Source organism: Primulina tabacum, chromosome 9 (genome assembly GCF_025594145.1).
Source record: "Primulina tabacum isolate GXHZ01 chromosome 9, ASM2559414v2, whole genome shotgun sequence".
Lineage (NCBI taxonomy): Eukaryota > Viridiplantae > Streptophyta > Magnoliopsida > Lamiales > Gesneriaceae > Primulina > Primulina tabacum.
The window spans coordinates 27733856-27745576 of record NC_134558.1 but is presented as its reverse complement, the minus strand read 5'-3'; the positions used below and the strand labels follow the sequence as shown (position 1 = coordinate 27745576).

The 11721-nt window shown below is 34.6% G+C and overlaps 1 protein-coding gene across 2 annotated transcripts; it reads left to right on the top strand.

Annotated features, from left to right (window-relative positions):
- Positions 1-5114: 5114 nt before the first annotated feature.
- On the top strand, positions 5115-10373 carry LOC142555082 (flavonoid 8-hydroxylase 2, chloroplastic). 2 transcript variants are annotated; one of them, XM_075665744.1, is made up of 7 exons: positions 5115-5950; positions 7539-7726; positions 7917-8006; positions 8081-8267; positions 8348-8545; positions 9448-9635; positions 9968-10373. In XM_075665744.1, the coding sequence occupies exons 1-7, from the start codon at positions 5402-5404 to the stop codon at positions 10221-10223; spliced, it is 1656 nt and encodes a 551-aa protein (XP_075521859.1). In that variant the 5' UTR covers positions 5115-5401; the 3' UTR covers positions 10224-10373. The 2 variants fall into 2 exon arrangements, with proteins under 2 accessions (XP_075521859.1, XP_075521858.1); XM_075665743.1 differs by having other exon boundaries at positions 5120-5950; positions 8345-8545.
- Positions 10374-11721: the final 1348 nt, after the last annotated feature.

Sequence of the window (11721 nt, the reverse complement as noted above, 5' to 3'; positions counted from 1 at the left end):
TTGGCGCAGAGGCGCCTGAGGCTCAGATTTATGGTGCTAAGGCGCTTTTTTCCTGCACTGAGGTGCCAGTAAATCGAATTTATGGCGTTGAGGTTTCTGGTAGGCGGTGCTAAGCGCCCGGTTTGTGCATCTTAATACTAAAATAGCTGCTAAGGTACCCAAAATTCTCCCAAGAGGATTATAAACTTGAAATTTTTGATACCACTTAATTGTCACACCCTGAGATTGAGATGTATCGACTCCAACATTGTTTAACAATCATATAATCATAAAACAACAAATTTCGTAGTACAATTCTTGCCAAAACCAGTTTATAACATAAATCAAATCGTCTCTATAATGCGATAAAAATAAAATTTAATGCGAAAGCGTATAACATGATAACATAAATAAAATATAGAATAATAGGGCTAGTATTGATTGAACTAATTTAATCACTATCTCTAAAAGTGTTCTTGTTCTTCATATTCGATTTATTCCCCATTCTTATCTGAGGTGGAAGTATAAAGGTTGAGTATTTTTTGAAATGCTCAGTAAATAAAAGCCATGCGAGACATGTAACAACAAATATATATATATATATATATATATATATATATATATATATAGTGTGTGTGTTGTGTGTACTTTCGAAATCTTGACATATTACATCATAAGCTTGAATCGTAAAGCATAATCATATTATATCGACGTCATAACATAAAAAAACTGAAAATCATCTACTTTCCATGGTTAATTGATATCAGCTCCATAAATGTTAGTCCTCTAAGGGACAAGACCATAATAAGATTGTAATCCCACCGTACGAGGGCCTTAAACTTATCATAGCTAGAAATCCTTCATATTTCGAATTGAATCATATTAGTGCTAAAATCATAAGAAACATGACACGAAATAAATAATTCATTCTCGAACGATACTCTCAAAATAGAATCAATTCGTCTATTAAATATAGTTTTAAAATATAAGCCCACTTACCTGTTTTGTTTTTGTTTTTTTTTTGTTAATAGATCGTGAACTAAATTGCTTGAATTGTCTTTAGAGTAGACAAAATTTTTTGACATCAACTTTTCTTTCAGATCTCGAAGCTGGACAGAATTTTGACATCCACGTAAACCACATGCATGCAAATTATTTAAATTGCTTAATTGTTTTATTTAATGGATTTTTAATGTTTAAATGATTCATATTACATGATTAAATGTTTAGATTTGCATGGTTTCATGAAACTAAAGATTTTATTCGGATATTCGATAATAAGCTGGGGAAAGGAGACCAGAGACGATCAAGATGAAAATATTTTTCGATAAATGTTTTTAAGGCTAAAAAAATGATCAAATATGATTAAAATTTTCTAAAAATGCTGGAGTCCAAATTATTTTACGAGTCGAGCCTTAATTTATCCGGGAAGCCAGGTTATAGTCAACAAAGGACTTTTTAAGGCCGAAAAATTAATCTTTTTGAAAAGAAATTTTTGTAAATTTTATTTTTCAATTAAATAGGTCTTGATGGATCTAATTTACCTAAGATTATTGGGCCTAATTGTTATTAAACTTAAAAGCCTAAAACCCTAACTTTTCAACACCTAAAAATAAAAAAAATTATAAAAGCAAAACTAGGGTTCTTGGGACTCCAAGCACCCGAAAAAATTCACACAACACACAAACACAAAATTCGAAATTTTAAGAGAAAAAATTCAAGGTTTTTCGTCGCCCGTTCGTACCTTCTTCGCAACCCATGCCAACGATCGAATATTCGAGCGTTTTTAACACAAATGCACGTTTTTAAACCTTCTTTTTGCACCATTCAATCCATAATATGCATGATTTATGTGTTGAAGCATGAAAAAATATTTAGATCAAAATTATTTAACGTTAGACATGTATTTTTCAAAGATGCGACGTTCCTATGAATGTATGTTATGTATTATGAATTCTAAGGACACACTACCATGAGAAACGTTATGGGTCATAAAAGAGAGTCGAATAAGTGAAGAATGATGACTGAAAATTGGCATAATGGGACGCATGGATTAAGGGATAATTAAGGGTTTTGGGGTTGACTTAAGGGCTCGGTTAAGGGGGCAACCAGTACCAGACATTGTCAGGGACCTTTACTGGCCATGACCCGACGCTAGGAAGAGACGATGACACACTGGGCTCATGGCTCGGTGAGAAGAAGCAACGCGCAAATCCTAGGGAAACCATGGGGTGCGCGTGGCTTGATAATGAAAAAGGAGGGGGCTTCGGGCTGTAGGCTTGAATAGGGGCTTGGTAGGGTCCTAGGCAGGGGCAAGAGGGTTGGCTCAGGGATGGCTAGGCGCTGGTGGTCCAGTGGCTCGAAGAAGGGGAAGCCACGAGCCCTAGGGTTCTCGCGCATGGCGCACGAGGCTTGGCTACGGACGACTGGGCTAGTGCACTGGTCAGGATTGTGTCGGGTAGGGTCCGGTCTAGGCCTTGGTCAAAGATGGCTCGAGAGTGGCTCGGGTAGTACAAGGGTGCAACTTGATTTGGAGTATTAGGGCTCGGTTTTGGGGCTAGGAAAGAAAGTGGTTCGAACCGTGGTCCACGTGAGTTGATTCATGGTTCACTGAGGGTAGTCTAGGGATGAAAAACTTAAGTTTAAAATTTGGAATGAAAATATTAAGTTTGAATTAATTCGGGTTTAAAACATTTCACTGTTTAGTTATTAAGTTATTACATTGAAATGCTTGGGTTTACGTCTAAGAAAAATATTAGAAGTCAAATTTAAGCTTGTATGATGATTTGGGATAGGCTCGAGTCAATAAAAGTGAGAAAAAATCAAAATCGAGAATTTTGGAGTCCAGAGATAAAATGGTCATTTTACGTCCCGGGTTGTGCGAAAGGTTTGACAGTGTTCCGATGAATCTTAATGCATGCTAAATGATATTTTAAAAGGTATATGACGAAAATATGATATTTTACGATATATGCTAAAGCTATACAATTTTTCCTGGAAAATGCTATTTTACGAGTTTTGAAGGATACGATGTTTTATAAATAAAAGAAAAGGAAGTATTTTGAAGGATGTGAATTGACTGTAACAAATATGATGTGATATGATTGGGGATATCGTTTGGAAAAAGGCCCCAAAGGGAGCCCGACGATCGGCGAGGCCCAGTGACGAAAGGTGCTGACGCCCTCCCCTATGTACAATGGTGAGCTAAGACTGATCAGTCGACCACATGATTATACGATTACAACTAGTCACTTTTAATGATCAAATTTCACCCAAAAATGATGTATAATGATGAAAAACTTTACGATTTAATGATTTATGATTTATTTACGCTTATAAATTTATGCTATTTATTTTAAATAAAAGTATGATTTTAATGCATGAGTCTGCATATATATTATTTGCTACGTATGGTTAGAACGTGCTGAGTCATTAGACTCACTAGGTTTGGATGGTTGCAGGTGAGGATGATTATGAGGGAGGCGCTGAAACTTGAGTGGATCGAGTCCGACAGTACACTTCCAATGGATTTTATTTTCCGCACTTATTAGTATTTAAAGTTTTTACGCAAAGATTTTGAGGATCATTTATTGAGAGATTTTATACTTTATTTTGAAGTCTAGTTTTGGATTATTTTAAAAGTTGACGTATAATTTTGATGGTTGACGATTTATAGATATTTATGCATTTGAGATTTTTAGATGTTGAGTTTGATTTTAAATGAGGGTTCGAAGTTCATGATTTATGTAAGAAAGTAAGGGAAGTTTCAGGAAATTTTTTAAAAGGCAAAAACTTGTGTGAGACGGTCTCACATATCATATTTTGTGAGACAGATATTTTATTTACATCATCCATGAAAAAATATTACTTTTTATACTAAGAGTATTATTTTTTATTGTGAATATCGGTAGGATTGACCCGTCTCACAGATAAAGATTCTTGAGACCGTCTCACAAGAGACGTATTCTTTTTAAAATTGGGGCTAAATGGACAACCTCTTGCTAGAAAATATGGAGGGATTTATGTTGATTTCTTTGTATGGATTCTTCATCATATTGATATGTATTTATAGGGTAGAAACAGCAGCTCAAGGGATAACTGTTACAAATTAATTTTGGATAGGGGTGTCATAATTAGACACGACTCACCAACTCGACAAGGTTCAAACAGAAAAAAATAAGGTTTGGGTTTGGGTCAGATCGGGTTGGACCCGATAGCTGACCCGAAAAACAAGATCGGGTTGGGTTCGGGTCAACCCGGGTTGACTCGAAAATTTTAAATTTTTTTTAAAAAATATAATTAATAAATATTGCCTACATTTTTATATATTGTATTACTGAAAAAATATTTATTGTATATTTTATATCATAAATTTTCATACTTTAATATTTATTTTGAATATATTTTTTTATTTTTTAAATAATTGTTTATTTGATTTAATAAATATACTTTATTTTCTACAATTAGACTTCAAATTTAAATCATATATATGAGGGATATCTTGTTATTATCTGTTTAAATTAAAATATTTTTTTTGAATTTTATTTAATTTTCTTTTAAAAATTTAAAAAATATTCGAAATCGGGTTATACGGGTTGATCGGGTTGATTCGAGTTGAGAGTTTTCGGGTTGGCTCGGGTTCGGGTTGGGCAATTTTTGAATAGTATTATTGGTCAACCCAACCCGACCCATCCAATCCACCCGAATTGACACCCCTGATTCTAGATCGTTAATGGGTATTAAAAATTGTGTTAAATAATACAATTTTGTGTGTAATTCGGAATAATGATGCTCGAGTGGAGAGAAGTGGTTGTAAGTTGTAACTAGCTGCACATTCTACACATTTTTGGAATGTATAGGTTATTGCAAAGCTCAATTTTTCGAATTAAATAGCTGAACCATGGTTGAATATAATTCAGATTTTCACATGAGAAGTGAATTGACAAAAAATGAATAATAAAAGACTAATCCGAAATAAATAATTGAAACACAAGAGATTGAAGGGAGATAATACGATAATATATAAAAAAAAAAAATCAACTTCATAAATCATATGATTTTCAGGAAAAACAGATCCGATCTATCACCTAATCGATCGTTTACTTCTCGACGTTTGCATGCATTTAATGAATTATGAATTCCATTAATTTTGTAATAAAATAAGAAGCCCAAGCTCTAGATTTCCGAAGCATACACAAATGCCTAATCTTCTTCTTCGCTGGTTCCTTGCAAGCCACACGTTTATGTTTGCGTTTCCACAGAGATAAAAATATATATAATCCCATCTTTTATGCAAAATATCTTATTAATTTCTTTGTTGTTCTTCTTGAATTTGAAGATTTGTATGACGTGACTTCAAATTCAACCTATTCTTGAGTTACCAACGTAAAATTACCGTTGCCGGGAAAGGAAACCTGCAGCCATGGAAGCTCTTAAAGCTTCGTCTTTTCCATCATTTCACCGCTCCGTGATATCAACGAGGAATCCCAGAAACAAATTCGAGAATCCCATTTTTCTTATTCCGCCAACTCTGCAGAAAACTTCTTCTTCACCTCGAACCCGTAGCAGGAGAGCAGATTTCAAGGTCTTCACTGCAGTTTCTACTGCTCAAGACGTCTTGTCAGCTGGGGAGGAGTTGGATTTTTCAACAACTGAGCAAGATGTTGAAGCTGAAATGAAGGGGGAGAAATTTGATTGGTATGCACATTGGTATCCATTAATGCCGATATGTGATCTGGATAAAAGGAGGCCACATGGGAAGAAAGTGATTGGAATTGATGTGGTGATTTGGTGGGATAGGAATGAGAATGCTTGGAAAGTGTTTGATGATACTTGTCCTCACAGATTGGCTCCATTGTCCGAAGGGAGAATTGATCAATGGGGGAGGCTGCAGTGTGTGTACCACGGCTGGTGTTTTGGTGGCTCCGGAGACTGTAAGTTCATTCCCCAAGCACCAAGAAATGGCCATCCGGTAAATAACGATTCCATGTATCAGTTTCTCGTCAGATTTAGTGCGTGACCATTGACTTTTATGGATCATTTTTAGTTCTTTTCTTCATGTGTGATTTTGATTGGTGTTTTGCATGTAATATTTGTCGGATTTTCAGCTTCAGTACCTTCCCTTTTCTTCAATGTTTATTGACCATGATATGATCAATGGTCTCGTTATTATTAGAATTCATTGGTGAATAACTTTTGGATCTTTAATACCCTTTTTCTGGATTCAAGCTGAATTTGATTTTTGGGTGCATATTCAACCCACTTTCGACTGTTTTATTTTCTTATATTTTTTCAAAAATATTGACGTAAGAGTGAGTGTGGCAGTGACAAGACAAAGCAATTACTTTGGTTGACCATATGGCTAAGCTCACAGGAAAATGTCTTACATCTTACTTTTTTGGAATACAATAATCAATCCTTTATATAGTTGAAAAATTATCAAGAATGGATATGATTGGGAAATCCTTTCCAACTAAATAATATTAAAATCCAATCAAATATTTGTCAGAATCTCAACAATGTTGAATTAACTCTACTTCTCGAATCTCTGAATTATCATCATATTTACTGTATAAAATATGGTTTTATTTTTCTAACATGTGAACTGTGAAGCCATCAGTGACCATGTGCATGAACTCGGAAACTTGATAACACTTATAAGAATGGTCCCTGCGGCAACAAATGTAAGTCATGAGTGAGTCAGAGTTGGACACAAATAAATTGTGGCTTCAACTAGCATGACTTTGTTAGATGGCATGAGAACATTTTTTACACTGACTGGAGTGTGATTCTAATGGTGTAATTTCACTGCTATGGAGTCAAATGAATGTTTTGATTCTTTGCCACAAGGATAAAGTAATATTGGCAAAACTAAATGCTTTTGCCAGAAGATTTGTTCTGGGCATGCAGTAAAATGTATAGAGATTGGAATTTAGTTCTTCAAATGTAGCTCCAAACTCCTTTGCATCTAACATGTGATGCCAGCTTACGATAATGTCAAAACATCATAGGATACCTCCTTATCTTAGAATGCCTTCTTAGACTAGATATCCTTTTGAACTTGGAGAATTCAGATATTTTCACAATAGCTCATAGATGCTAGAAGAAAGTGTACCTAACCTCTTTTCCTGGTTTAGCTTTCTGATCTTTGAGAAAAGTTCAAACTATACCATGTTAGGAATGAGGCATGGGTTAAATGAATCTATTATTTTCGTAACTTTGTAATTTATATAGTTTTCGAAGCCCTGGTGATAATGAGTGTCCATCGTGCTTCCTCGGATGCAGAATGGTGGAAAAATAATTTGAAGCTCTGGTGATAATGAGTGTCCAACGTCCCTCCTTGAATAGGGAACAGTAGAAAATAATATGAAGTCCGTTGTTTGAGTATAAGGTGCAGTTGACTACAATTATTTGTCTCTCTTTTGGGTGTTTCTGAGCGTTAAATATTGCCCTCTTCTGCTTGTGCGATTTTCAATCATGGCTTCCATCACTAGATCATTTTATGTTGAAATAAAGATTCAAGGAGACTTTCTCATATGTGTCGCATTTTTTGGGTGCAGATTCACACTTCCAAAAAAGCGTGTGTAGCAGCTTATCCCAGTTGTGTGCAAAATGGAATTCTTTGGTTCTGGCCAAACTCTGATCCACAATATGAAGATATTCTATCAGAGAAAAAACCTCACTATATCCCAGAACTTGATGACCCCTCTTTTACAAATACAATTATAACCAGGGATATACCATATGGGTTAGCTAATCCTTTTGTCACGCCCTTCCTAGCAAATCTCCTTTTTCAATGAATGCATCTACTGATTATTATTGCTTGATCAGCTTTCATGCTACCTACCTATGAATATATTAATACTCGAGACTTACACAAATTGTTCAAATAAAATTCTCCTTCTGGTTAAGAGTTAATGGCGATACTTTCATATCAGGTATGAAATTCTGATAGAAAATCTTATGGACCCAGCTCATGTTCCATACGCGCATTACGGTATAATGAGAACTGCGAAGACACCCGCAAGATAAGTAAATCCACTGAACTTTTTATTATTTATTTAGAGATTGTCATGGCTAACAATGAGTTATTATCCTGCACTGTGAAGGCTGATAGAGAAGGGGGCAGACCACTCGAAATAAGTATAGAGAAACTCGATGAAAATGGTTTTACTTCAAATCAAATATTTGGAAAAAACTTTTTCGTTCCACCGTGTCTCTACTATGGCTATTTTAGTCCTGGAGCGAGTCCTAAAAACCCCTCAACGTCATCAACAGAAAATAAAGATGTAAATATTTGATATTTTTATTTGAATAATTTGTTTCTTGCATTTTCTTGTTTTATTTATTGTTTTCTTTCAAACAGGAGCCATTGTTGCCTGTTCCACCCCAGAGAAAAGCCTTTTTAATTTTCTACTGCATTCCAGTGTGTCCAGGCAATAGCAGACTAATCTTTGCGTCTCCAAGAAACTTTGGAGTTTGGATAGATAAAGTTGTTCCACGTTGGATATTCCACATCGGACAAAACTTAATTCTTGATTCAGATCTACATCTTCTTCACGTGGAGGTAAATATGTTATTCTTGCAGATAAACTGTGCACTTCTTAAGTGGTCATGTGTTATGTCCCCAAGTGTTGGATCTTGTTATGGGGCGATGGATGGGAGAGTCCTCAAGGTTTGGAATGCTCCCTTGGTTGTTGGATTTCCTCGTTTGCCAACCTCTCTCTCATGCTTGAGGCTCATTAGTAACCGCCTCTTGATCTCTGAGACACTCTTCTTTTTATAAAATTATCAGATTAATTCGGTATTCCATCTTAAGTCCTTGTAAAGAATCACAATAAGATTTTTATTTACGAATCATTAATTTAGGTTGTGTTGGACCATTGGCAATTCTTCATGCATATTATATAGCTTGGTCCCTCTTCTTTATGATGGGATGTGTTATCTGGTTTTATGCTTCCGATTCCTCCCTAATTTCGGTGATTAACTTGGGGAAATGTAACACCTAGTCCTCTCTTTCAAATATTACACATATCGTGTTCGCTATTGAAAACCCTCTCCTCTTTCCAACAAAAAGCTAGAATTGTTTGTCTAGCACTGTTGTAATTCCTGCAATTCGGAAACAAAATGTGATTGTTGTATTTTGAAAAGTGCTTAAAGTATTCTCTGTATGGAGATATTATATCTGATTAGGTGAAATCGATATCGAGTTTAGTGAATTTGCACATCTTTATCATTACCACTGCTTGCAACTCCAGTTTTGACTATATCCATGTATATATTTCCAGTGCTACTTGGTGTTGGATTTTTCTTCTTATGTAATCAACCTGCTCCCTTGCAAAGATTATTGTGATAAGGAAATTTTTAGAGGATTTTGTGCAAATGAAAACAGGGACCATTCTTATAAGTGTTATCACTGAGTTCAATGTCTGTGGGACGCAATTAACACAACTTGTATTTTGTCTCTAGGAACGCAAAATAATGGATGTTGGCTCTAGCAACTGGCATAAGTTGTGTTATGTGCCTACAAAATCAGACGCTCTAGTGGTTTCCTTCCGCAGGTGGCTAAACAAGTATGGTGGCACTCAGGTTGATTGGAGAGCAAAATATACCGGATTACTGCCTCCAACTCCTCCTAGGGAACAATTGTTTGACAGGTAGACAAATCAAACTGAGAGACTGTCTAGTTTCTGTAAGTGTGGAACGAGCAATAATTGCCTCAATTATCCTGTCGAGTCATCCATTTGGCACAATAATTAGAATATAGAGCTTGCGTTTTCAGATAGTATAAGAAATTTTGAGTTGCAGTGATATCAATAATATTGTGGTACAAGGGCAGGCTCTCGGTACCGTATTAAATGACAGGATACTTAGTAAACTTTAACTTCATCACAAGATTTAATAAAATGCTTATTGTCCAATGAGTGCTTGGCATGCTCAGGATGCGAAAAATATACTGAAGATCGGATAACTTTTGAAATGGTTTCAGGTACTGGTCCCATACAGTGATCTGCAGCAGCTGCAGTTATGCACATAAAAGTCTCAATGCACTTAAGATCGCCTTGCAGATTATCTCCTTTGCCACAATCGCAATATTTGCAACGACCAAGCAAAATATGGTGTCTGTCGCGGCAAGAAACACTGTAGTCTCAACGGCCGTGTTGTGTTTTCTTGGTTCAAAATGGCTTTCACATTTCATATACAAAACTTTCCGATACCATGACTATGACCACGCCTTTCGCTGACTCTTTTGTTTTCCTCTGTAACTCTGTGAACGCCATTGACGAAAATAAGATGAATCCATTCTTGAACTTGTTTATGTATTGAACTTTAATCTTGGTATCTAAATTATAGAAGTGGCTTTGGCTTAAATCTTTGGTGCTTTTTCTTCTTTACTTTGCCTCGAATTAGTGGTGTTGATGAATGGAGTTTTACATTTCTGTCAAGTTCAAACTCATGCATGTTTGAGACCGGGCTTTGGCCTAAGTGGTCTCTAAATGGCTCAAATTCGAACCCTCCTAACCCCATAGTTTAGGAAATATAAAAAAATAAAAAAATCATGCATGTTTAATAAATTTCATTCATCAACATTTCTGTCAAGTTCAAATTCAAGCACGTGTACATTTCATGTAGCAGCCTGAAGAAAAAATGTATTGATTTTGTAGCTATATATTAAGTGGAAAAATTAAATTATTTCTTGAATAAATGTTTATTTTTAATGAACAAAATAACTATAGTCCGGCAACTATACTAAAACCCAACTTCTTAAACCTAATTTTTAAAGAAAATTCACATTTGAAAAATTAGTGGTAAATACAAATTTGTTTCCTAAATGTTTTAGCTTTACATTGAATTCCCTAAAAATTTTAAATTTTTTATGAATTTAGTTATTATCATCACTTTTATGATGGAAGTTATGAAAAAACCTAATTTCTATCTAAAGTTAGCAAGTTAAAATTATATTATGTTGAAATAATTCAAGCACTGAAAACATTATGTTAATAAACTTATTTCAATGATCTTTTTCTCACTTATATTTTATGATTAATACGTGAACACAAATTTATGGTGATTTTTATATCCAAATAAAAGTTAATATGATTTAAGATTATTCACAAATTTATAATTTGACGAGTATTTTAAAATTAATTTACGGTTTTATTTCCGCACAATTATGGTTTTTTAATTTCAGGAATCGGAATTAAACCGTGAGCCCACGGTTCCGGTTTTGGAATCGAAACATGTGTCACTCGTTATGTTACTCGTGTCGGCTAGGAGTTCGAAGTATGATAGTGAATGGCTATTTGACCTGGATACTTGTAAATATATAGAATATATGTTACTATTTGTTTATGGCCGATACCTGAATTTTATTGATAATGTAAAAACAGTATTTTATTTTCAAAAAATTAAATACAAATCTTTTGGCATAACTTAAAAATCACAAAATATATATATATATATATATATATATATCATCTTAACAATTGAATTTTCTAGCAAAACACAAAATAACATCATAGAAAGATCACATAACAATTATAATAGCACATAAATGAAGAATAAGGAGATTAATTAGCCAACAGCCAACCATAATGATTCAACGGAACTTTTAACATGCCAACCAGCTAATAATTTTTACCTTCCTCCTCTTCATCGTTTGCCCTTTTGGCGTCAACTTCCTCATAATTCTTTTTTAGAAGTAGCCATATCTTCATGAGCCTCGATGAACTCGCCTTTTTT

Excerpts from the sequence above, each read along its gene's own strand:
- LOC142555082 (XM_075665743.1), top strand. The coding sequence starts at position 5,402 with ATGGAAGCTCTTAAAGCTTCGTCTTTTCCATCATTTCACCGCTCCGTG. Across the intron at positions 5,951-7,538 it reads CACCAAGAAATGGCCATCCG|ATTCACACTTCCAAAAAAGC; the intron begins GTAAATAACGAT and ends TTTTGGGTGCAG. Across the intron at positions 7,727-7,916 it reads ACCAGGGATATACCATATGG|GTATGAAATTCTGATAGAAA; the intron begins GTTAGCTAATCC and ends CTTTCATATCAG.